This window comes from Sturnus vulgaris, chromosome 2 (genome assembly GCF_052056855.1).
Source record: "Sturnus vulgaris isolate bStuVul1 chromosome 2, bStuVul1.hap1, whole genome shotgun sequence".
Lineage (NCBI taxonomy): Eukaryota > Metazoa > Chordata > Aves > Passeriformes > Sturnidae > Sturnus > Sturnus vulgaris.
In genome coordinates this window covers 66,061,924-66,085,114 of record NC_142244.1, presented here as the reverse complement: position 1 = coordinate 66,085,114, position 23,191 = coordinate 66,061,924, and the positions used below count along the sequence as shown (strand labels likewise).

At 34.3% G+C, this 23,191-nt stretch overlaps 1 protein-coding gene across 5 annotated transcripts in view; it reads left to right on the top strand.

Moving 5' to 3' along the window:
- PCDH9 (protocadherin 9) overlaps positions 1-19,215 on the top strand; it is a 673,118-nt gene extending 653,903 nt beyond the window's left edge. For all 5 annotated transcript variants that reach the window (XM_014895357.2, XM_088159734.1, XM_088159735.1 and 2 more), the window contains one exon: positions 12,341-19,215. In XM_014895357.2, the coding sequence (XP_014750843.1) occupies positions 12,341-12,714 (374 nt within the window). In that variant the 3' untranslated portion in view covers positions 12,715-19,215. The remainder of the gene's footprint in view (positions 1-12,340) is intronic.
- Positions 19,216-23,191: the final 3,976 nt, after the last annotated feature.

Sequence of the window (23,191 nt, the reverse complement as noted above, 5' to 3'; positions counted from 1 at the left end):
GCACCATAATCCCCCTAAACCATATCCCCAAATGTCACATCCAGATGATTCTTGAACATTTCCAAATGACTGTCTCTAGAGCTGCATCCCAGGCTGGAATGAATCCTACCTTACTTAGCATTCTATCTTTAATAACCTTAAGTTTTATAGCTAAATGAATTACAAGAAGATGTCCCCTCACTCATTTAAGTGAAATCTGTTAACTAAATTCAGTGATATAAATTTATAGGAGAAGGATTTGTCATCCAGGCAGCTGAGAAGATGGTGAGAGGAATATTTTTTTGGAGAAAAATACAGGAGTACTGATGAGAAGTGAGTTGAAAACATGTCAAAAAAGACAGTAAGTACAACTATATAGGGACAGCTTGCAAAAAGTAGAGTCTTGAGCTGGAGAACTTTTGAAGGAAGAATTGGTGTGGTATGTAGGGAAGCTAATTATTAAAGGAATGACTTGCAGATCACAAGGGAATTAGTTTGTTTCCTTTAGTGCATGCCTTCCTAAACCAGGCTTACCTGTAAAATTAATTTGGTGTTCTGTAGTAACAAAAAACCAAGTTTTATACCCAATGAAGAGAGTAGCAAAACTCCAACCTATTTCAAATGAGAGGAGGTATGTGACCAAACAATGTGTGGAAAAACAGATGCCTGTCTCTGCTGTCCCACCAAATATATTCACCTGAAATACATATTTTTGTCTATCAGTAATGTATTCTGGTATCTCAGGTCGTCATGATTTTAAGCATTTGGAATTGCTTTCAAATAACTTGCTGCCTCTGAAGTTGCCATTAAATAACTCACTTGATAGGAGAGTAATAATCATCTTAAAATTAACTGTTAATTCCCTTATGACTACAGTTTTATAATAGTTTCTCTTCTAAAGCTAAATTGTTGGCACAGAGCCATGCATTACTTGCAAGTCTTTGAATGGGAAGACAGGGTGTCCTAACCAAGTGTTAGTGATCCTTTTCAGTGTTCTTGGTCTGAAATCAGCCAATGAACCCAAGCATAGGACAAAGTCATTAACAGAACAATAATTCTTCGGTGTTTTGACAAGACATTCTATAAATGGTAATTAACATCTGCGCTGCTGTTTCTGTCAGGGAGGTGAATGGAAATGTTAAGTGAGTTAAATCTAGTGACTGCTTTTCCTATTTTGTTAAATCACCTTTTTTGTTTGTATCTTTTTTTTTATAATACAAGACGAAAAATATTTCTCTCAGGCTTTTAATCTGCTTCATAAGTTTTTATTTCTACAAGTTCAGTAAACACAAACAGGTACATACTGCCCATTATTTTCAGAAGCTTGAAACTTCTAAGACTATATTATACATCATGAAATATGAGTCCAAGATTATATCATGCATGTATGTTTTTAGTATTTTTTTCTTAATTTATTGACATTCTCGGGAAAATAAAACCAGTTACCTTTACATCTAAAACTGTAACCAAGAAAATAAATGCAGTGTACTGCCAAGTATTCACAACTCTCATATTATAGAAATTATCGGAGTCTTATGTGACTGGACAAGAAATATCCGTTTCTAGCAGCATTTTATAACAATGAAATTAATTAAGAAAGCCTTCTGTTTTGTCTTTGGGTATTATAAAAACACAATGGTTTGAGGAAATAAAACCAACAGTTTTTCTTGGCATGTTCCTTCCCAAAATTTGCTTTACATATAAACCAAATTACCCTTTATTTTTTTACTACTTGAGAAACAAAACTGTGTACACATATAAAGGAGAATGTAAAGAGCTTGTTGCACATATAAATGTTCATGGTCTCTGCTCATAGTAACAATTATTTTTCAAGAATCTTGCTTAATCTGTTTTAATAAGATTAAAAATCAAAAATAACTGATAATATTCTCTTGCTTAAAAAAATCCAGGCACCTGAAGATGATATCCAGGAAATTCCTTTAAATACACTCTGTATGCATTCTGAGCATTAATTTCAGACAATCCTTTTGCTTTGTACTTAGATTTGAATGCAACTTAAAATGGCCTACTTTACTTCATGCTATTCTTGCATGAATAAATACAACATAAAAGAAAAAAAAAGAGGTGTTACATGTTTGTAAGGGTTTGTTTGCTGAGATATTTCATTAAATAGGAAGAGAACAAAGCAAGGTTTTAAAAAAATGAATTTTCCTCCATAAAATGTGGATTCATTATTCATATGAAATATTATTTGAGTTCCTCTTCAGAACCACAAAGATAATTTTTTCTGCAGTCTTCCGAGTGAGATTTGGAAGCCTGAAGTATGACTCTTTCTAAGGATCAGAATAGGATTGTATGAGTAACCAAAGCTATTTGGTGCATACAGATGTTGCTTCCATAATAATTTTCAGTACATTGAATGTAATGACTAAATGTAGCACAGATTAATTTTTGAGCACGATTTAATAAAATGTAAGTGTCTTGACTCAGGAACATTTGTTTAATGGGAGTTTTAATGTAAACTATATAAGCTCATTAAGAGACTTATGGATATCTCTTCTAAAAATGATGTAAATGAACATAGTTTTTAAAGAAAATGAAAGAATTGTAGCATGGGTGTAGCTCAGACATAATGAAAGAAAGCACTTTCTAGTATTCTCTGTGTAATATGCCTACAGTTCTGACAACTCGACTGGCACTGATCTGAATTTTACAAAATTAGCTAAATGAGATGCTATTATACAAACAGAATTAGGAAATGGTTCCTTTGTCTCTGGATTAGTTTAATGACATCTCTGACATCTGTGTCCTGTGATATTTATCAAGGATATATTTTTCTTCAGAAAAAAAAAAAATCAACAGTATAATCAAGCTTCCTTGGTGCTTAATTTAAGCACTTTTTCCTGTCACAGGAAATTTTCAATTATTCAGTCATGCAGCTTAAGTTAGGAGAACAAGTACCTAGATTTAGGTCCAAATTCCACTAAGAGAAATGTACTTCAAAAATATTTTCAAATCAGTTTAACTACTTATTTACATAATAACATGTACGCATAAGGCATCTGCCACAAATTTACAACAAATTCGATATAACCTACATCTGGTTTTGGTCTGATTTGTACTGAAGGAAAATAAAAAAAACCAAACAAGTGGAAAGAAGCATATTTTAGAAATAGGGGTTCATTAAAAAAGATTTATTTCATTCTAAATTTAATGTTTGATGAAACAGTGCTAATTAACTTAATTACAGAATTAATTTATACTTTTATGCAAAAAATAGTCTTATTTATCTTTCTTAATGAACACTAGCTTTTTAACACTGTAGCATATATATGCACTTTCATATTCTCCTTAAATGAGCTGCTTTCTGGAGCATAACAGTTGCAGCTTTTTGATATTGTCTGTTTTCCCCTCTTGAATTCCTTGAAGGAGGTGATTCCTTTCCTTTCCTTTCCTTTCCTTTCCTTTCCTTTCCTTTCCTTTCCTTTCCTTTCCTTTCCTTTCCTTTCCTTTCCTTTCCTTTCCTTTCCTTTCCTTTCCTTTCCTTTCCTTTCCTTTCCTTTCCTTTCCTTTCCTTTCCTTTCCTTTCCTTTCCTTTCCTTTCCTTTCCTTTCCTTTCCTTTCCTTTCCTTTCCTTTCCTTTCCTTTCCTTTCCTTTCCTTTCCTTTCCTTTCCTTTCCTTTCCTTTCCTTTCCTTTCCTTTCCTTTCCTTTCCTTTCCTTTCCTTCCCTTCCCTTCCCTTCCCTTCCCTTCCCTTCCCTTCCCTTCCCTTCCCTTCCCTTCCCTTCCCTTCCCTTCCCTTCCCTTCCCTTCCCTTCCTTTCCCCCTTCCCCCTTCCCCCTTCCCCCTTCCCCTTTTCTCAAATTCATGGGAAAAATGTTTATTTTGACATTATCTATTTTACAGAGGTTACTCTAATGCTAGGAAAATAATAAAAAATACTTAGGAAATAACTCTCAGTTGCCATACTTATTCCTTATTTATCAATGGACAGAAATATGTATAAAAGTAAAAAGAATATATATATATATATATATATATATATATATATATATATATATATATATATATAACAAATAATACATATAATTTAACAGCACAGTTCATCATAGATAAATGTAGATGATGATGATCTTGAATTTTGCCTTTATTCTTTTATTGCTTAATAAAATTAATATTCTTACTTCAATATATTCCAAGTTACCATGCCTGTACTCCAGGGAGCCAGGATATATATTTACCACAAGTCAGAAGATCAGGCTTTTTCTGTAAGTTATAAAATGATCAAGAAAACCAATTATTTTAGACTTTTTTAGCAATCAAAAAAAATCAAATTAAATTCAACCTGGTGGTTTTGGTTTATTCTGCTACAAATTAGTTAATGGTCAGGCATATAACAACAGCACAAAAGTTTTGCAACACTGGGCAGAGTAGAAAAAATATCATTTTAGCTCAGTTTCACAACATTCTGTCCGTTCTTCTCATTTTGACCACCTTTTTTCATATTGAATACTACCTTTTCTCAAGGAGAATTTGTAGAAATTACTCAAATTTGATTTTATGTTAAACAGTAGACTGAATTTTCTAAATAGAGACTTAAGCTGTTTTAGACTGACAGCAGGTTCATGTTTGGGGCATATTAACAGATCAGAAAATGTTACCATGTCAAAAGTAGTGCTGCCTCAGCATGTTGCCTGTAAATCAATTCAACAAAATATTTTGATCAAGTATCATAAATATTTAGGTTTGAGAGAAAAAAGATAGTAAATGATTGTGACCATGGGATGCTTTATGAATATTGTATTATCACCATTCATCATCACGTTTTGGGAACAAATACTTTTTTTTAGGCAGCAAAATGAAGAGCTACATAATGAAAAAGATTAATGCCGAAAATAATATTATTCCAAATATTTGAACACTGGTCTCATTAAGCGATACAATCAAATTTTAAAAGTTCATTTGAATCCTCTGAGGAGTTTTTTTGTATTAGATTGTCCTGCTAAAATTAAATGTATGGCAGGAAAAAACTGCCAATTTTTGAGGAAATAAAATTATGTGAGATAGCATTCTTCAGTGGAGTAGCTTGAGTGGATGAAAAGATGGATGAGTTCCATGCCATGCTGAAGATGGCTGCAAATTTATAAAGATATGCTGTCTGCTCTTTTTGTGCCATAAAGTCTGTCTAAATAACAATATCCTCTCAGGGAGAGAATCTGCTGTTCTGGCTGCCCACGTATTGTTGAATTTGGACTATCTCCATTTGCAAATGTTGACTTTTCATCTGTGCCCAAAGAATGAAATCTGTATGAGAAATGTGTAAAGCTTTTAATCTTTATTTATTTGTTAACAAATGGGGTTTTTTGCCAAATCCTGTTCGCATTTCTTTTCTCCTGCTCTTCCTGCAAGGTGACTGTCTGCATCCACAATGTGACACTTCAGCTAAGAATACAAATTGCAGTCATTTGTGTGCCTTTGTTTGTTTGTTTGTTTACTTGTTTGTTTGTTTTTAATGACAGAATGTATTAAGTCTGAATAAAAATCTGAGGTATTATTTTGTATCTTCTGTATTTCTAAAGGGTATACTAGAATTATCTACATTTGTCAGTGAAAGTTTATACAAAATGCAGGCTTATGTTAATAGTTGCTGATACATAGATTTTTAAGACCAGAAAGAACCACTATTGTATCTAGTGAACCTAAATTGTAAAGTTTCACCCAGTTAAGCGGAAAAATAAAAATAAATATTGTCATAGCCATCCAAACATAGTCAATATGCAATTCAGGATAAGTAATGGAGCTGGATTTGTATGACCAGTGAAGAGTAAGGAATCATTTAGGTTTGAGCAGCTCAGTTGTAGCTCAGTACCATTCCAGGCCATGGTGCAATGTAACACCTCCTGTGGCATCTTCCCACATCCTTGTTGTAAGGACTGTGCCCTTATGATTTCAGATTGCTGCAACTTGTCTGCAGAGTGGTCACAAGCTGCATGTTGGATAATATGTCTATTTGTTCTTAAAGACCAGGCAGCACTAAGTAAACTTGACCCCCGGTATCTTACAAATTTAGCAGACACAGGAATTGTATGTCGACTTCCTGACCGTGCACACATGGAAATGCAGAGAGGTTTATATACATGCATGTCAATGCAGAAAAAGTAGTTGGAAATAGGAGCAGAAAGTTAGGTCAGACAAAAATAGCATCCTTACAGGAGAGCCATTACTGATGATGTCAGTAATTGTTAAGTCATAATGGTATTGAACTTCTAGGAAATATACCAGAAAGAAAAAAAGAAAATATAATACACTGAATAACATTCCATTTCATTATAGATTTTATAGTAGAGCAGTTGTAGGGGAAAGGGACTTGAGACAAGAAATGCAGAGTACTTTGTCAACTTCTACTTTTTTTACTTTCTTAGCTCTGAAAAGATATAAAGAAACTTCAGTCATCAGACAACTGGGTAGAAACAAAATTTCAAGTACTCGAATATTGTTGCCTTCAAAATTTAGCTGCCGGTGGACTCAAAGTCATGCAGAGTTTTTGTACAGAGTCATGTACATGATATGGAACCCATCTGGATCATTTAAATACTTCACAGAGTAATGTAGAAAATCTGACTGTGAGAAAAGTATTTTCTGAGAAAATACTTTTGTTCCTGCTTTTCTGTATCCTAGGCAGTCCCTCCCACACATCCTTACTTCCCCTGTTTCCTGACCCTCCTGTCATTGTGATAATTAAGGATTCTGGTAGCTTATCTCTGTTAAGTAATGCAGATATAAACTAACAGTACAGTATTATTTATTTCAGCCTTGATGAAAAGGAAGTTTGGGTCAAGACAGGGAACAGAGAGCAGCAGGGGTTTCTTGATCTCTGCCTGAGTACAGAGGATGGAACACCAGGAAAGCAAGAGAGAAGCAGCAGGGTAGAAGGTGGTAGTAATAAGTCTAGCAAAACTGGCAGCAGTGATAGGAGGAATCCAGGGACCTTTGAACAAGGTAATTTCAGGATGGAATGTGAAATGGCTGTGCCAGGTAGAATGACCGTGGAATAAGTCACTAAAAATATATATTTTAAGTAGACACTGAATATTCCTGTTAATTAATAACACCAAGGAATCACATCCAATACAGCATTTGTGTGGCTTTGTAGTCTTGGATTATTTTTATAACAGACTAGAAATAAAGAACAGTCCCATTTATTTGTCTGGTAATTAAGAAAACAAAAGGGTAAAAGAATCTACTTAATTATAAATATTTTTCCAGTTTTTATATTTAGTATATGACTAGCTGCAAAACCTCTATCAAACAGATTAATGCATTTCAGTTCCAATATATGTAGGGAAGGCTGTAAAATCATAAAGTCTTTGAGAAGGTCATTTAGTAAAGAAGCCCATGAAAGCTCAAAAAAAAAAAAAAAAGCTTTCTGCATTTGAGGATAAGTAGAGCTGAAAATTTTGCTGTTGTTTTCATTTAGGATCTTTTAAGGTGCAATATGAAAAGTTAAATAAATATGATTGTCTGAAACACAACTGAGGCCATGTTCAAATCCACTGTACTTAATGTTAGCATCCTCAGGCAAAGTGTACCTATTCACATTACTTGAGACCAAAAAGTTTCACTAAATAGAAATTATCTTGTGGCCTCAACTCTTTCAGAACTGAAGAATGGATTTTCTGGCTGAAAGCAAGAGAGTTTTAAAGAAGCAGGTGAAAAGCAGCTGGTCATCACACCAGAAGCTACCTGCTAATTGCAGCAGTAAGTTAATCAATGAAATAGCTGTTTAGCTTCTGGGTATAATAAAAAGAGATAAAAGACCACACAGAAATTCCAGCATTAGGGTATGACCAGCTCTTGAGTGGCATACATTATTTTCCTTCTTACACCTGTCTGCTTTTGAGTAGGCAAGTCATGCATCTGCTTGACAGCTATTAACGGAATAAAATAACAACAAAAAAGCATTTTTGGGTAAGATCTGATATAAATATTTACAAAGACAATTTAAGGGAGTGTTTGTTATGCACTTTTGTGTTTGCTTTCAAAACATTTAACTCCAGAGACAGATGGCTTGTACAGTTTTATCAGCACTTGTGTCATTATATATTCAAGCAGCCAAGACTGATAACCAGCCACACGGATTATGGATTGTTCAGAGAACAAATACTTTGGAAAAAAAAATCCCCCATATATCAATAAAGTACTTTAGTATGGAAAAGCTTGATACTGAAATTGCAGTGACATTTTTGTGAAGAGAAAGGAAACAAATTAATGCAATTATAAAATTAAAGCAGCAGGAACAGCTTTTTAAGTGGCGTCATTGTATGTGGTAATGAAACAACTTTAGAAAATTGGGTGGAAACTATTGTTCAGCAGTGGTGGAGGAGAAAGATAATTACCATTAAGGCAACATTATGGCTTTCTCAATACATAGCAGCCAACTCTTCAGTCACGCTATCCCCAGAAGATCTCTCTCCTATCATATTGCTTGTGATCATTACACTTTATGTTGCTAAATTGCAACCTGAATAATAAAGAGTCTTAGAAAAGAATAAATTTTATGATTGAGAACATAATAAAACAAAACAGAAACTCAAAAAACTAATTGTCAAAACACTGTTTGGTTTTTTGCTGTTTTTTTTTGTTGTTTTTTTTTTGTTTGTTTGTTTGTTTTGTTTGTTTGTTTGTTTGTTTTTTTGGTTTTTTGGGTTTTTTTTTGGGGGGGGGGAGGTGTGGTCCTTTTTATTTCCTTTTTATCTTTTTCTTATATCTCACAATAGGAAATTTGTAGAATTCCTTAAATCATGATCATCACCATTATTAGCAACAACATTTACCAAACAATTATGGCTTTATCTAAGGGTCTTAACTGGAGATAGCTATGGCAGGCACCACACACGTTGTGAATGATGCTGCCTTTTTCCTCAGTAGCTAAGCATGACTATTCCGTGCAGTAGCTCAAGAGTAAAAATATATTATTCTAACAATCTGCATTTCTAAAAATATCACTTTGTTGATTTCTTTTTCTCTTGTTATGGCTCAAACCAAAAGTGATTAAAATAATAATTTTTAGTTATATATTAGATTAAGTCTTGCAAGACATTTTGTAAATTTAAACCTCACAATATTTTAGTAAGGCAAGTAAATATTCCCCGTATTTTACAGATTGGAAAGCATGAGACAGAGTACTGGAAAATATGCATATACATTTGAGTTGGAGTCTGAATCTCTTCTCAGTCCTGGACATTCTTACACACAGGCATATGTAGAGGTATGTGAAGACTGTAACATGCCTCACAGCTATTTGAACAACTATACAGACAAAATAAGTGTCTTTCAGGTGTTCCCTGAGATTCCCAGTCCTTTCCTTAAAGGAGAGTGTCTCACTCTGTCGACAGCTGTCACTTGGTGTGACCAACACCCATATCAAAACAGTAATTGGCGGCCATGAGGACTGCATGGTCATGCCTGTGATTGAGGTCTCTGCGTAGGGAAGGTTGACTGGGGGAAGAGTTGCACACAACAATTAATTTTTCAGGTCTAGGTTGGACAGTGGTATTTTGTTAAACTGAAAAAACCCAAGGAACAATGCTTGCACAGGCGATCATCTCAGCATTGTTACCCCACTCCTGTCTGCTGCTCACAGTAGTAGCAGATATCTGAATATTCCAGGGCTCTCCAGAAAGTCTATCACCTTAGAGATGGCTAAAGCAAACGATGCTTAAAATTCAGAGTTGAACAGCATTAACTGTCTAGCACTGTTACTAAAGAAAGCAAAACATATGAAGTAAATCTTCCAAAAAGTTTGACATGTAGCTTATAGGGCCACATACATATTTATTCTTAAGTAAAACCATCTTATAGCTCATTTAAATTTTAAATTGAGATGCTAGTCTTATCTCTTGATATTTATTTAACTAAACAGGAAAAATAACTTATCCCCTTCAGAACTATTGTACTGAAGGATCTCCTGTTATCCTTTTATTCCACTGTAGATTGGAAGCACAGAGTTCATTCACCATCCTTCTTTAAAAGTGTCATTCTGTGGCAAAATGTTTTTTTCTATTTTGAAAGTTTTAAGGTCTGCAAAACCTTTCTTTCTTTCTTGATCAGTAAAACAGCAGTTTACTGGAAGAATAGGGGGGTTGAAAATAGTCTGCCACTTCTCACTTTTTTTTACTCTGAAATGTAATTAAAACTAAACTTTAGTTGACAGCCAAAAAAAAATTAAGTCAGCTTTTAACCTGAAGATTAACTTTTGGAGAAGTGAACAATGTACTGTGAATATTTTCTTTACTTAAAATTCTTTCGGTTTGGGTTTATTTCTTTCTAGGTACCTGCCTCAGTTGAGTTAGAACTTCATAATAGAGGATTCAAAGAAGACTTTTATAGAAAAAATAAAACAAACCTCTCTTTCAGGTCTCATTTTAGAACTGGGGTTCGTGGTTCTCATTGAAATCTCTGCGATGATCCTACTTTACGGTTGCTTTTTTCTTTTTTCTTAATGGTTTTGGTTTAATTATTTCACCTTGTATTGATCTGAATGGAAAGTAGCATTGATTCTATCCATTTTTCATGTTCTAGTTTTCAGCAATAGAATACTTTCTTATATGGGGAATTCAGCAGCAATTTTTATTATAGCCTATTATATTTTATTATAGCTTATTATATTCTGTCACATGAACAGAGTACTGTATATTCTCTAGATATTCAAAAAGAGGTGTTGCTAAGAGATAAGAAAATTAGCTAATTACTAATGTAACATATAGAAATATGCCTGATGGTATTTTTTATGTCAGTGTTTAAAAACAGGGGGAAATTAATAGGTGTTTCCATAAAATTAATTTTGTTGATTTCAGTGTTCAGAAAAAGATGTTAGTAAGGGTAATTTATTGTATATGCATAGAATACGATAGAACAAAATATTCTTGGGCATTTTAACACAGAAATCTTGGTTTGAATGTCTTCACTTATTGCTTTGAGTTTCAATTAGATTATTATTAAGATACTTTCTTTTTTTCTGATGCACCACTGACATTTTTCTTCTGATTAGTAACTTTACTATTCATGCCAACTTGCTAATGTTCTTTCTCAAAAATCAATCTATAATTTCCTTCCTGTCACTGGGCTGGTTAATCAAGGAAATATGTCTCCTTAACTCTTCAAATGTTTTCAGTACTAGACTGTTGATTAACTCTGAAGTAAGGAGAAGACATCTCAAAATTCTTGCTCAAAGTTACAACACAGTAATGGCTCCCAGCAAAGTATATCCCAGATACTGAGAAAATATGCAAAGTGATTTGTCTCCCTTTTTCCTGGCTTGTCCTTCCTCGTGCATCCAGCCTGCCCAGATTAGAAAATTAAGTAATTTAAAAATGCAGTAAGACTGAGAGGAATTTTGTGTTGCTGAAGGCATGGGTGACCTGTATGCTTGATTGCAAGAGACCTGCAGCTGGGCAGCTGCGCTCTCAATAGTGTGTGAAAAATTATGTAGATATTTAATATGCACAGTACTTCAGCAATGTTCATTTCTGTCTCCTGTGGTCTTATATTTCTAGCTTACAAAGAATTATGATAACAGTTATTTTTAAAGTGTCAGATTTACATAAGCTTTTTTTTCCTAGACTTTTATGTTTGTATAGCAATTGAGATGTGCTTAATGGTCAGAAGAGTTACAGATTTTATTCTCTTTCCTGATGCAATGTTTTGAACTGTTTTCTTGGTTCATATTAAATCAAGCAAAATTTTACTTATCTCTTACTTGTTGAGAGTACACATTGGAGTGTGCATCCACTGGATAGACACCTAGAACTGTGCATCAAGCTGTGTTTGTAAAACAGTAGACATTAGAATAATCCTGTATACAGAGCATTCCTTTGGGCAATTCTGCTTTTGGATAGTACAGATGTTTCTCAGTTTGCAGTAGGCTGTTAATTCACCAAGGTTCAGCAGCAGAATGAGTTGAAAGCAGAGCATGATACATCCAAATAATAGGCCCTTATAAACATTAGTTCTCACTCGGAATCTTCAAGGGTAGGTTTACTTCCTTGGACATTTTCACTTACCTAGCTCTATTTTCTTGGTATGACTTTAAAAAAAGGAGTTAAGTTTGTTTGTGCAGGATCCGAAACCAATAGCATAGGAATAATTGAACTGTTTTTCCACTTCTGGAAACTAGATAGGTAGCATATACAGGGAGCATATGCCCTACAAAGCAACTACTCTCTAACAGAATGAAAATAAATGTAGAATTTACCAGCACAATATTTGGTTTCAGGATCATTGTTAATTTTCTCCTGAGGTCTGTGTATAAGTTTAATGACAAATACCACAATCTAATATTATGTCTTTTTTCTTTTTCCCTCTTCTCCCCCCTTTTTCTTTCTCTGTTTTTCTTCTACAGATGGGCCTCTTGGTCCACGAGGATTAGCTGAAGCTACAGAGATGTGTACTCAAGAATGCCTGGTTTTGGGTCACTCAGACAACTGTTGGATGCCTCCTAGCTTGGGCCCATACCAACAGCCAAAGTCTCCTCTCTCCACCTTTGCACCTCAGAAAGAATGGGTTAAGAAGGACAAACTAGTTAATGGACACACATTGACCAGGACCTGGAAAGAAGATAGCAACAGAAACCAGTTCAGTGATCGAAAGCAGTATGGTTCCAGTGAGGGCCATTTCAACACTGGCAACCACATGACTGACATTCCTCTGGCCAACTTGAAGTCTTATAAACAGGCCCCGGGATCTGTGGAGAGTCCAAAGGAGCACCAGCTATAAGAAATGGTTACTTTGGACCAATGACTTTAGCTTACTTAGACTTGCTAATACTATGTGTGTGTCAGAGCTTTATGTACTGGGTAGACCTCTAGAACTATGCTTCACCTAGCAGAGATATACATATCTTTATGTTAGCACCATGGAAGGTATGATGTCCTGCAACATGAAAGAGTGTTTCTACTAGTTGTGCAGTTTTGTTAAATAGACATGATTAAAATCTGCAGATATCTCTCCAGTTTGAAAATATCTTTTTTTTGTTTCTCTGTTTTTTGACCCTGGACTGCTGCTATGAACAACAGAAGATGCATTTGGAGAGTGAGAGAGTGTGAAAGCTCAGTGGATTGCAAAGATTGAAAAGCATATCGAGTTAGAAAATTGTGCTTTTGTTGTCATTGATCTATGCTGGGACCGTTATACTTGAGATCATATTGCAAACAATTGAAGCTGTAAACATTAAACCTATTGTGCTATTAACAATGTTAGTGGACACTTGTAAGTCAATCAGCGTTCAAATACTTGTAAATAGCAACAATTATTACAATTTTTGTGTACTTATAATGTTCACTTAAAAAGATACTGTAGCATATTTCTGTGTTTCACAGTTGCTTTTTAATTTCTTTCATTTGTTTTCTTGTTGTTTTGTTTTTATTTTCAGTGATGGTGTTTCTGTGTTAGTAGTCTGTCTGACACACAATGTTCCAAGAAACTCAAGCCACTTGTATGAAAAGTGAAAAGAGTGATGGGGTAGGAAGAAAGATTGCTTGTAGAAAAGGAAAAAAAAAACATTTTTCTATGTAGTAACAAATGATGCCAGCATTCAGTTAGAATTTCTTTTCTGTTTTTCAAAATTGTATTTAATATTAAGAAATGAAAGGACTTGTGTAAGGGCTTAAAAACTTAGCAATTTTTTGTTTAATTTCCATTATGTTTCATAAAAGTGGGTGAAGGATAAAGCTATTTGTTTGGGATCCTTGATCAAATTAGCTGTAGTCTGTCATTTAATGAGTGGTAGCTGATGTTGATCCCAGCTGAAATATGTGGAGGAAATTCTACAGGAGCAAAATACAATAATAATGTTTTTCCAGTTGGGCAGGTGTGTGTCTATACCTAAGACAGTTCGTATTGCTGAAACAGCAGCATTTGTGTTGATCTTCATCTGCGTTAACGTTGTAGTAACATGAGTGTTTTTAGACCATAGCCACAGAATATTTAATGTGTTGTGCCTTCATGATGTAACAGAGCATTCTCCTGGTAGGCTAGTTGGGGGAACTAAAGGGTTAAATCTCTAATTATTGCTGTTTAACTGTTTGTTATCATAGTTGGTCAATGCCTGGCAGGTACCAGTATCATGTCACCTCAGTCAAATCAGCAGAGTGACTCCTAATGTTAGCAAAATCGAAGTTGCACGCAAAGCAAATCCAAATCCAAAACATTTTTAGATTTTTTTTTTTTTAAGGCATGAAAGATGATTTACACAAATAAATAGCATGCAAAAAAACAAAAAAGTCCTTACAGTAAAAAGCAAGTTACTTATGCCAGAGTGAAACATCAGTTTTGAAGTAATAAATTTAGCTAATCTGAGGTGATTTTTTTTTTTTTACCAAAAAACGGAACTTTTTTTTAAACTTTCTTTATTCTTTTGTATATAGCAGTTCACATTTATTTTTTCCTCCACAGTATAAAAGGCTTAAAAATGGGTTAGGGATGCATTGCTTATTGCAGTACTTATGTCAGTTTGTGAGGGGTGTTTGATGACTTTGACAGAATAAATATCTAACCAGTTATCCTTGTTACTGCTTTGCCAGTTCAACATTATTTAGTTATTCAGCTTTTGCAATAAATGTTCTGAATTCCTGATCGTGTTGTGTTAGTTCTTGGGCAGATGCCTAAGGGACTTTGTTACTGTTAATTTCTCTTTCTTTCTGTTATTGTTGGTTGGTTTGTTTCTTTGCTTCATTCTGAATTTACAGTTATTTTTCTACGCATACCATGGTCCATTAAGTTCATATCTATATGTGTAAGGCTGGAGTATACAGCAAAAGATAAATCCTGAGGGCTATATTCTGCCATTCCTATGTAAGTAGGAACTTATTCAAAATTAGTTATTTGAATTGGGTAAATTTTTACTTACTCAGCACAAGGATGACAGAATCTGGCCCACATTTGTTAGGCCTACATAGGCATATGGAATAAGCATCCTTGCATGAATCTTTGTAAAAGTACAGAGGTAGCATATAGGAAATATAGCACTTACTACACTTTGGTCTTTCTTTTGAGAGTAGAATAAAGTAATATCAAAAAGCAGTAAATTCTTTCCTGTAAAGAAAAATGGAGTAGTTACTTAATTTTTGTTACAGCACAGGAAGAAAAAAAAAAAAAAAGAAAAAAAAAGAAAAAAAAAAGAAAATTCAGAGCAACATTGAAAAATACATAAGGGTGCCTATTTTTGAACATGTTGAGTTTTAAAGCAGAGATGCACTGAGTTCGATAGTAAAATCAGAAATACAACAATTGTTTGAAAACCCAAATAAAACCAACCAGTTTAAATTACAAATTCCTTTTTCAACAGAATAAATTTGAATATGCTTCTATCATGGACAGAAAATAAAAGGTGTGACTGTTGCTGCAGAAAGAGAACTATAATCTGTTCCAGCCTTCAATACTTTCTCCTATCATCAACATGTGCAGGGGAAGCTAAAACAAATTTGGTTTAAATTGCTAGCAGGTGAAAATTTTCTTACCCAATTTTCTCAAATTCTGTGTAATTTTACACACAATCAAGATTGTGTATAATCACAATCTTAAGACCTTATCCAGATTTGAAACAGTTATTAAAAGAAAAAGACAGGAGGAAAAGAAAGCCAAGGAACAAAGAAGAAAAAGAAAAAAGAAAGCAAGAGAGACAGAGATGGAGACAGTGATGGAAGGAAGGAAGGAAGGAAGGAAGGAAGGAAGGAAGGAAGGAAGGAAGGAAGGAAGGAAGGAAGGAAGGAAGGAAGGAAGGAAGGAAGGAAGGAAGGAAGGAAGGAAGGAAGGAAAGATTTGAATTTGGCCCTAAACATGTATTTAGTAAGTGCCCATTCCTTCAGAAACATTTGGTCGGCTCAATCACTAGTAGTACCACGGTTGACTAAAACTCAGAAATAAAGATGAAAGAAAAAAAAAAAAAAAAAGTAAGGAAAAACCCTTCAGGAATTCTGTAATATCTCAGATGAGGAGCTTTAAAAAAAATTAAAATCCCACTACATCCAATGAGATGGATGACAGCTGGGTATTGGTAACTATTCAATTTTACTGTCTTTGAGGTTAAATATTACTTAAAGTTGTTTGTAAGCTGTTGTGATACAGATGCCTCTCTGATGTCAGTTCTGGTTTTTTGTTTTCTTTCAGACTGAATGATGTTTATTTATTAATTTCATAATGCACGCACTTAAAAGACTGCTAAAAAGTTTTGTCAGGTATTTATTTCATAGTCCTCTAATTTTGCTGTCACTGACCAAAACTCTTAGTCCAAATAGAAAATGGGAAGTATGCATAGAAGTAGTTATTTGGTCCTCCTTATTCCTATGCTGTATCAACTCTTACTAAAGATAGAGAACTCAAGACCACTTAAAAAAAAAAAAGAAACAAACAGAAAGTTCAGACTTGAACTGTGAAACATCTTCTAGTGGTTTTAATAGTGATGTACTAGAACAGATTGTCTAGAGGTGGGCTTGGTATTTTGAAGAATAGAAAGGAAAAATAGATAATAATAATACATTGTTTTTGATAGAGGGAGCAGATTGATTAGATGCTTTCTTGAGATCCTTTACAGATGATGTGACTTGAAGAGAAAGTATGATGATGACATTACTGAACCTCACAGCATGATGAAGTCATATGAAAGAAAAATTTCGTACTGTATTTTCTTAGACAAATAGGTAAAAAAATTGCCTACTCAATGCCCCTTGTTGCAGTTCACCTGGAACTCTGTTGAACACTGTGTGAAGGCTGGCAAATAAGTAAATGGAGCAGAATTAGGAGCATGGAGTATACATCAATTTTAACAAATAGATAGGAAGAAAATTCTTTTCCCATTCCTTGCTTAATGTGATTATTACCTTAGTGAGTTATTATTGAGATTTGAGATCAAAAGGAATCTTAAGGACATTATAATGGTATACATTAAAATAATGGAGACACTTAGGAAATTTTGGATACATAAATGGCATACATGCAGGAGATATATATCTGTGTTAAAGAGCAGGAGTCATAAAGACTAATGTAGCTGACATGAGAAAACAAAGAAATAGGGAAAAGAAGATTGCAGTTTTGATCAGAAGTTGAATCTTGGGATGTTTTAAGCAATGGGGGACATTAATTGCTTTAATGAAAGAGAAGATTTGGTGCAAATCATGGAAAGTGGCAGTAGGGAATATCAGGGATCCACAGGCCACAGACTCATAACATGCCAAAAGACACAGTGGTAGGGTCTAACAGCCTTAGGCAGTACCTCAAAATATATTACAAAAGTATGCTACTGGCATGAGAGCAGAGCAGTGGAATCATATCCAATTCAGACAGAGGGACAAGTTTTGATTTCCCATGATCACAAACTATTTACCTAATTCAGATTATAAAATGTTTTATGGCATGTATCCTTGCCGTAAGAATGAACAAATAAGCAGTGAGAGTCTCTATAGGGCATGTCCTCACGTGAGCCAGATCAGACTGTAAAAACAACTAAGCACTCACAGCTCCATTTTTTCCCATTTAATACACGTCTTCTGTGGAACTGTGTTCCAAAGTCTTGACTTTAATTAATTAATATGCCTGTAATCTTTTCTTTTCTGCTGTGATGAAAAACTTCCAAAAGAGGACGAGGTCTATAGCGCAGAAAGGCATTTTAATATACAGAAAACATGATACAATCTAACCCAGAGGTGTGAATTGGCTCAGTATATCATGGATAGCTGAACTGTAACTCATTTAACATTAGTTTTATTAACTTGCTCTGCTTACCACATTAGTGGACACATCCATCAAATATAATTACCCCGTAATCTAAAAACCACCTCTGAGTTTTCCTTTTCTTCCAAAAAGAGATTCTCATTGGTAGGGGCTTACTTGTAAAATGATGAGATACCCTTTTTTCACAAATTATTTGAGTTTCAGTTTGAGTTCTCTGAAATATAATACTTTTTCTTAACACAGCTGCTTAGGTTATGAAATGCTTTAATAATATATATAAAAAACTGTTGAGAGACCATTCTATGCTTTGATTTCAACCAATTGAGTTGAAAGTAAGATCATAACATAGAGGGCCAGATGCTGATCCTTCAGGCTTTATTGAACCTCTTACAAACTTAAATGTCAGGACTCATACAATAATTATAGTAAAAGAAATGGCAAGACTTTTAGTATACAGTAGTCAATAGAGAAGTAGATAATGCTTTGAAGAGGTAAATGTGCCATTTCTAGATTTTTAAAGCACAATGTAGTTTACTTATATACTGAAATAAATGCCAATAAATGAAGAATTACAAGTTTGGAGGGGGGGTGGTTTTATTTTTTGTTGTTGTTTTGGTTTGGTCTGTTTTTTTTTTTTACATTGATGCAGATGCACCACTTTGCTGGACAGTAATAGAACCTATGTGCTGTTGTGTACCCATTTCCTGCCAAATAATCTGCAGCTCTTTTGAAACACTGAATGCACTTAATTTCTTTAGAGCACAGCAGTTATCCTCAACTCATAGGAATAGCTCAGAATTTCCAGAACTGGGTCCACAAGGAGAGGAATATCACAGACATGCACGTCATATGCTATGTTTTGAAGCAAGAATTCTTTCTCTAACTGTAGCATCTCATGGTTCTTATTACAGGTCTAAGTTATACTGCTACCTAACTGTACAATTGCAAAAATGAGGATGTTTTCAGATCAGATGTTTTGAGGATGTTTTAGATCAGACAGTATCTGAAATTCTCACTGTATATTACAAAAAGAAAGGACTTAAAGAAAGTAATGTCGCTCATTTTCAAAAATAAGTTCTTCTTTGTTTGTTTTGTTTTATTTTGTTTTGTTTTGTTTTGTTTTGCCACAGCCATTCTTAAATCCACCTGTTGTGCCTAGGTATTGCAACACATTCTAATATTGCATGGCATGTAAATAGATACCTTAATTACTCATAATGATATGATTATATACACATATATATATATAGATTATATATATATACATAAATATTATCAGTCACATAATTACTCAGTATTATTTAATGGAATTTTGGGGCTATGGATTTTGTTGTTTGATGTACTTTAAACTGTATGAAGCAGCATATTATTAAGATTATTCTCACCAATGTTTTTGATTATTTATTCATTAAATAAAGTGCTTTTTTTTGCTTGTTATATTCCTGTTTGTACAACCATGTGAAAATGTTAAAATGGGTAAGTACTGTACGGGAATTATAACTGTTTCTTTTCTTGTCTAAATATATACCTATAACAATATTTATTAGTGAACTGAGTTTTAAGAATGTGTCTTTTTATGTGTTTACTATCTCTTTACACATCCAAATTTAAAGGGAAGCTGAGATAACGCTTCTTCATACAATTGATAATGACCCAATAGATTTGAAAGAACTTTTTGCCTTTATCCTTCTGTATTTTAAATCAGACATAAAATTAATGCATAGGACAGTAGTTAAGTTTTGTTGACCGTTGCTATCAGAAGTAAACATACATTCGTAATTTCTCAGGTGAAGACATATTAGGTCTTGGATCAGATAGGGAGAAACTCTACCTTCTAAGGATGTTTATAACAATTGATTTAACAGAAGATTAGTCAGAAATCTAGTACACTGAACAGCTTGTTTTTTCATGTTTCATAGACCACATTCACCTTTGTATTGTAGAAAGGATCAACAAAACTGGGAACTGGTTTGGTAAAACCTTAGCTATACCAAATTCAATGGGAATTTTCTATATTATTTTAAAAAGTTAGTAGCCTGTATTTTACCGGCATTTAAACCTGTTATTTTTCAAAGGAAACCTATCTGCTGTCATTTCACTCACTTCAGTATTCCATAGGGCCCTTCCCTTCCCTTCCCTTCCCTTCCCTTCCCTTCCCTTCCCTTCCCTTCCCTTCCCTTCCCTTCCCTTCCCTTCCCTTCCCTTCCCTTCCCTTCCCTTCCCTTCCCTTCCCTTCCCTTCCCTTCCCTTCCCTTCCCTTCCCTTCCCTTCCCTTCCCTTCCCTTCCCTTCCCTTCCCTTCCCTTCCCTTTTTCTGTTCCTTTTCAGGGAGGGAACTGAAAGTGGGGTCTGTGTGTGGTTCTGCATCTGTGTATGCATATTTGACATCTTTCCACATGGGTACTGATAGAGATGGAGGCTGTTGGCCTCATTGCTCTCACAGTGGAGACCGGGAGAGAGAGTGTAGCAGAAAGGCAGGAAAGAAAGAGGATTGAAGAAGGCTCTGTGCATTAGGGAAGTAGTAAACCATTGCAACAATGAAGAGAGTAATTTTGAGCCTTCATATCTCTCTACCACCATAAAAAATGACCCTATCTACATAGATTGGTGTACACACAGCATTTAATACTATTGTATTGTGGAAAAGGGGTATCCAAAATTGTGGCAAAGCTGTACTTTTGTTTGTTTGTTTGTTTGTTTGTTTGGGTTTTTTGTTAGCAATTGCTTTTTTGCCTGCTATATGAATATAGAGACCACAAACAATGCCACGTGATTTAAGTAACTGAGCACTGAGTTTGACTATTAAATTCTCAATATCAAATGCTTATAAAATCTTTATCTGCAGATAATTTGCAAACAATCTGTAGGCCTAAATGATTAAGAAATCATGTGTTACCAACTAGCAAAGAAAAAAAAAGACAGTACACAAAGAATTACATTCCTCATAAACAATTCAGACTCTCCTAGCCCCCACAAAAGTGCACAGATGGTAAAAATACAGGCATAAGGCCATAAAGCAATTGGTGAATTTCTTTCCATGTGCAACCTTCTAGAGAAAAGTCTGGATTATTAATAGGTCGGATATTTAAATTAATTCAACGTGGGATTAAAGAAATCCAGTCACATAAAATCAAAATCCAATATCACATTAATAGAATTCTTGGTTTTTTTTCTATTGCAAGTCACTATTTAATTATTATGCAACAAGCACTGCATATTTCTTAGTACTGTGTAAGGAAATTGTTTAAGAGAGCTTTATTTAAGTTTATATATTACTTTGCAGTTTTTAATTCAAGTTTAGATTTTGTTTTCTTTTGGAAAGAGAAAGTTTGAATTCTGTTTACAGTGTTTGTACTTTTATTTTTGGCAGGTTTTTAGATTTTTTTTCTTTGGGAGTATTATTTTCCTCAGGGAATGACATAGCCTTGCACTTTTACTGCATGATCTTGTACTCTTAGGACACTTAAGGTATCTTCAATAAGAAGTTGTCCTACATTATTGATAAAGATCATGCATAATTACTGTCTACCATGTGGTGTCCAACCCCCAGAGGAAAAAGAAAAAAATTAAAAGGAGGCAGTCACATAAAGACAATTGTTTTATACACTACAAAGAAACCAAAACCAACCAACCAACCAAAAAAAAAAAAAACAAAACAAAACAAAACCTGTACTGTGTTATGAAAGCAAAATTTATGAGAATCTATTCATTCAGCCAGAACTACCTACTTGCTGAATCAACAACACACTGTTTGCTTCCTTCTTTAGGAACAAAGCTGAATGGAACTGTGAACAATTGTGCCTCACGGTGAGTCTAAACCTCATTCTTAAAACAATTTGAAAAATGGCTCTGGAACCTTTAGACATATGGTTTTGAGAGAAATAAAATATTGGGTAGGCATTTAGCTCCTTACACTTAAGTGCATAGTTGAGCAACCCTTTAAAGTAATCTCAAGTTCCCTAACAGGCAAACAGCCATTTTTGAAGAGCTCCAGAAAGAATCCTTTTATTCCCAGGTTTAGCCACATTACATCTCTGCTTTATGGAGAATCAGAGTGCAGAACCTATTCCAAACTTTGCAGCTGACAGCTGCAAAGTCTCTGGATACTCTACCATGTCAAATTACCCATCACTAATATTGAAAACCTGAAAACCTATAAGCAGAACAATAGTGAAAAAGAGAGATTGAAGCTCAACTGATTCAAGCACCCTCTGGTTCAAAAAGAAAGTAAATAAATGTTGGGAAGAATGAGAGAAAGATGTATTTAAGGTTTTTATTTTGTATTTAGATTTCTAAAAAACATATAGCTTCAGGGAGGTATATTGCTAATATTGCATTTTCTTTGGATGCCCTAGTGTGTATGGTTCAATTACCTTGCTAAAGATTAAACTCAATAAATTTACAAGCAATAATTCTACACAAATATGCATTCAGTCAATATATGGTTCTTGTTTGAAAAGTGCTAAGAAATTGAGTTTTTCTGCATTTCTAGAGTGTCAAATGCACAATTACTATTTATAATAAGCTTGCAGTCACAGACTCTGTAATTTCTTAGTCCTCAACAATTGCATAATTACTAATTCAAATACATTAACATTGGGAGTACACACGGATTTCAAAAGGGATACTACTGATTTAATGAGGTTTCAGTCTGTACATTTCCAAAATTATACAAATTCTGTTTAACAGCCAACCACTGATGCTTTTGGGTATTTGAACCAGTAAATCAACCAACTGCCAACCAAAAGAATCATTGAAAATGAAAACAAGCAGAAATGAGAATGAAATCGCATTTTTCACAATGCAAAGCTACCAAAACCCTATTTCCTGACTAGTTTCCAACAGTCTGTCTAGCTTCACTAGAGAATAGTTGCTGCTGAATCTACTGAATACCTAAAGCTGCCATTTCTGACAGTGCTTCTGTATTCTGAATATTTGTGGCATTGTGATTATGCTAAGTTAAATATGACAATGGACCATGGGCACAAAAGGGCTATTCTGAATTCATTGTCCTTCCCTTGCATTTGCCACCTCCTTTATTATGTGTGTGATAGACAGAAAATGATCAGATCCTGGGATTGTGGAGCTGGTATTTTGCCAAAAGTAAATAGTTGACAATTCTTTCTAGAAAGGAATTTGCAAAATTTCATGATACTTGCATTATTTTTTTCTTGAAGGTATCTTTATTCTACAAAGGTCCTTGCATTAAAAACTGCCTTTGATTCCAGTGGGAGACAGATTAGCTCAAGCAGTAGTTTTCATGTCGGTGGTCATTACACCAAATAAGGATGAAAGGATATATCAGTCAGAGACAACACAAAATCCTTAAACTTGTATGGCCCCAAGTTATCCTGCTGTGTAACCGATAATTATTACACATAGAGGAGGAAAGGGGAAGAAAGATTTTAACGTAAAAAGATTTAGACTGCCTAAGTTATAGCATGGTAGTTGCAGATCTATCACACAGTACTCAACTGTACATCAGCACTTTCTCTTCCCATGGTGGACTTCCATCAATTTTAATACGG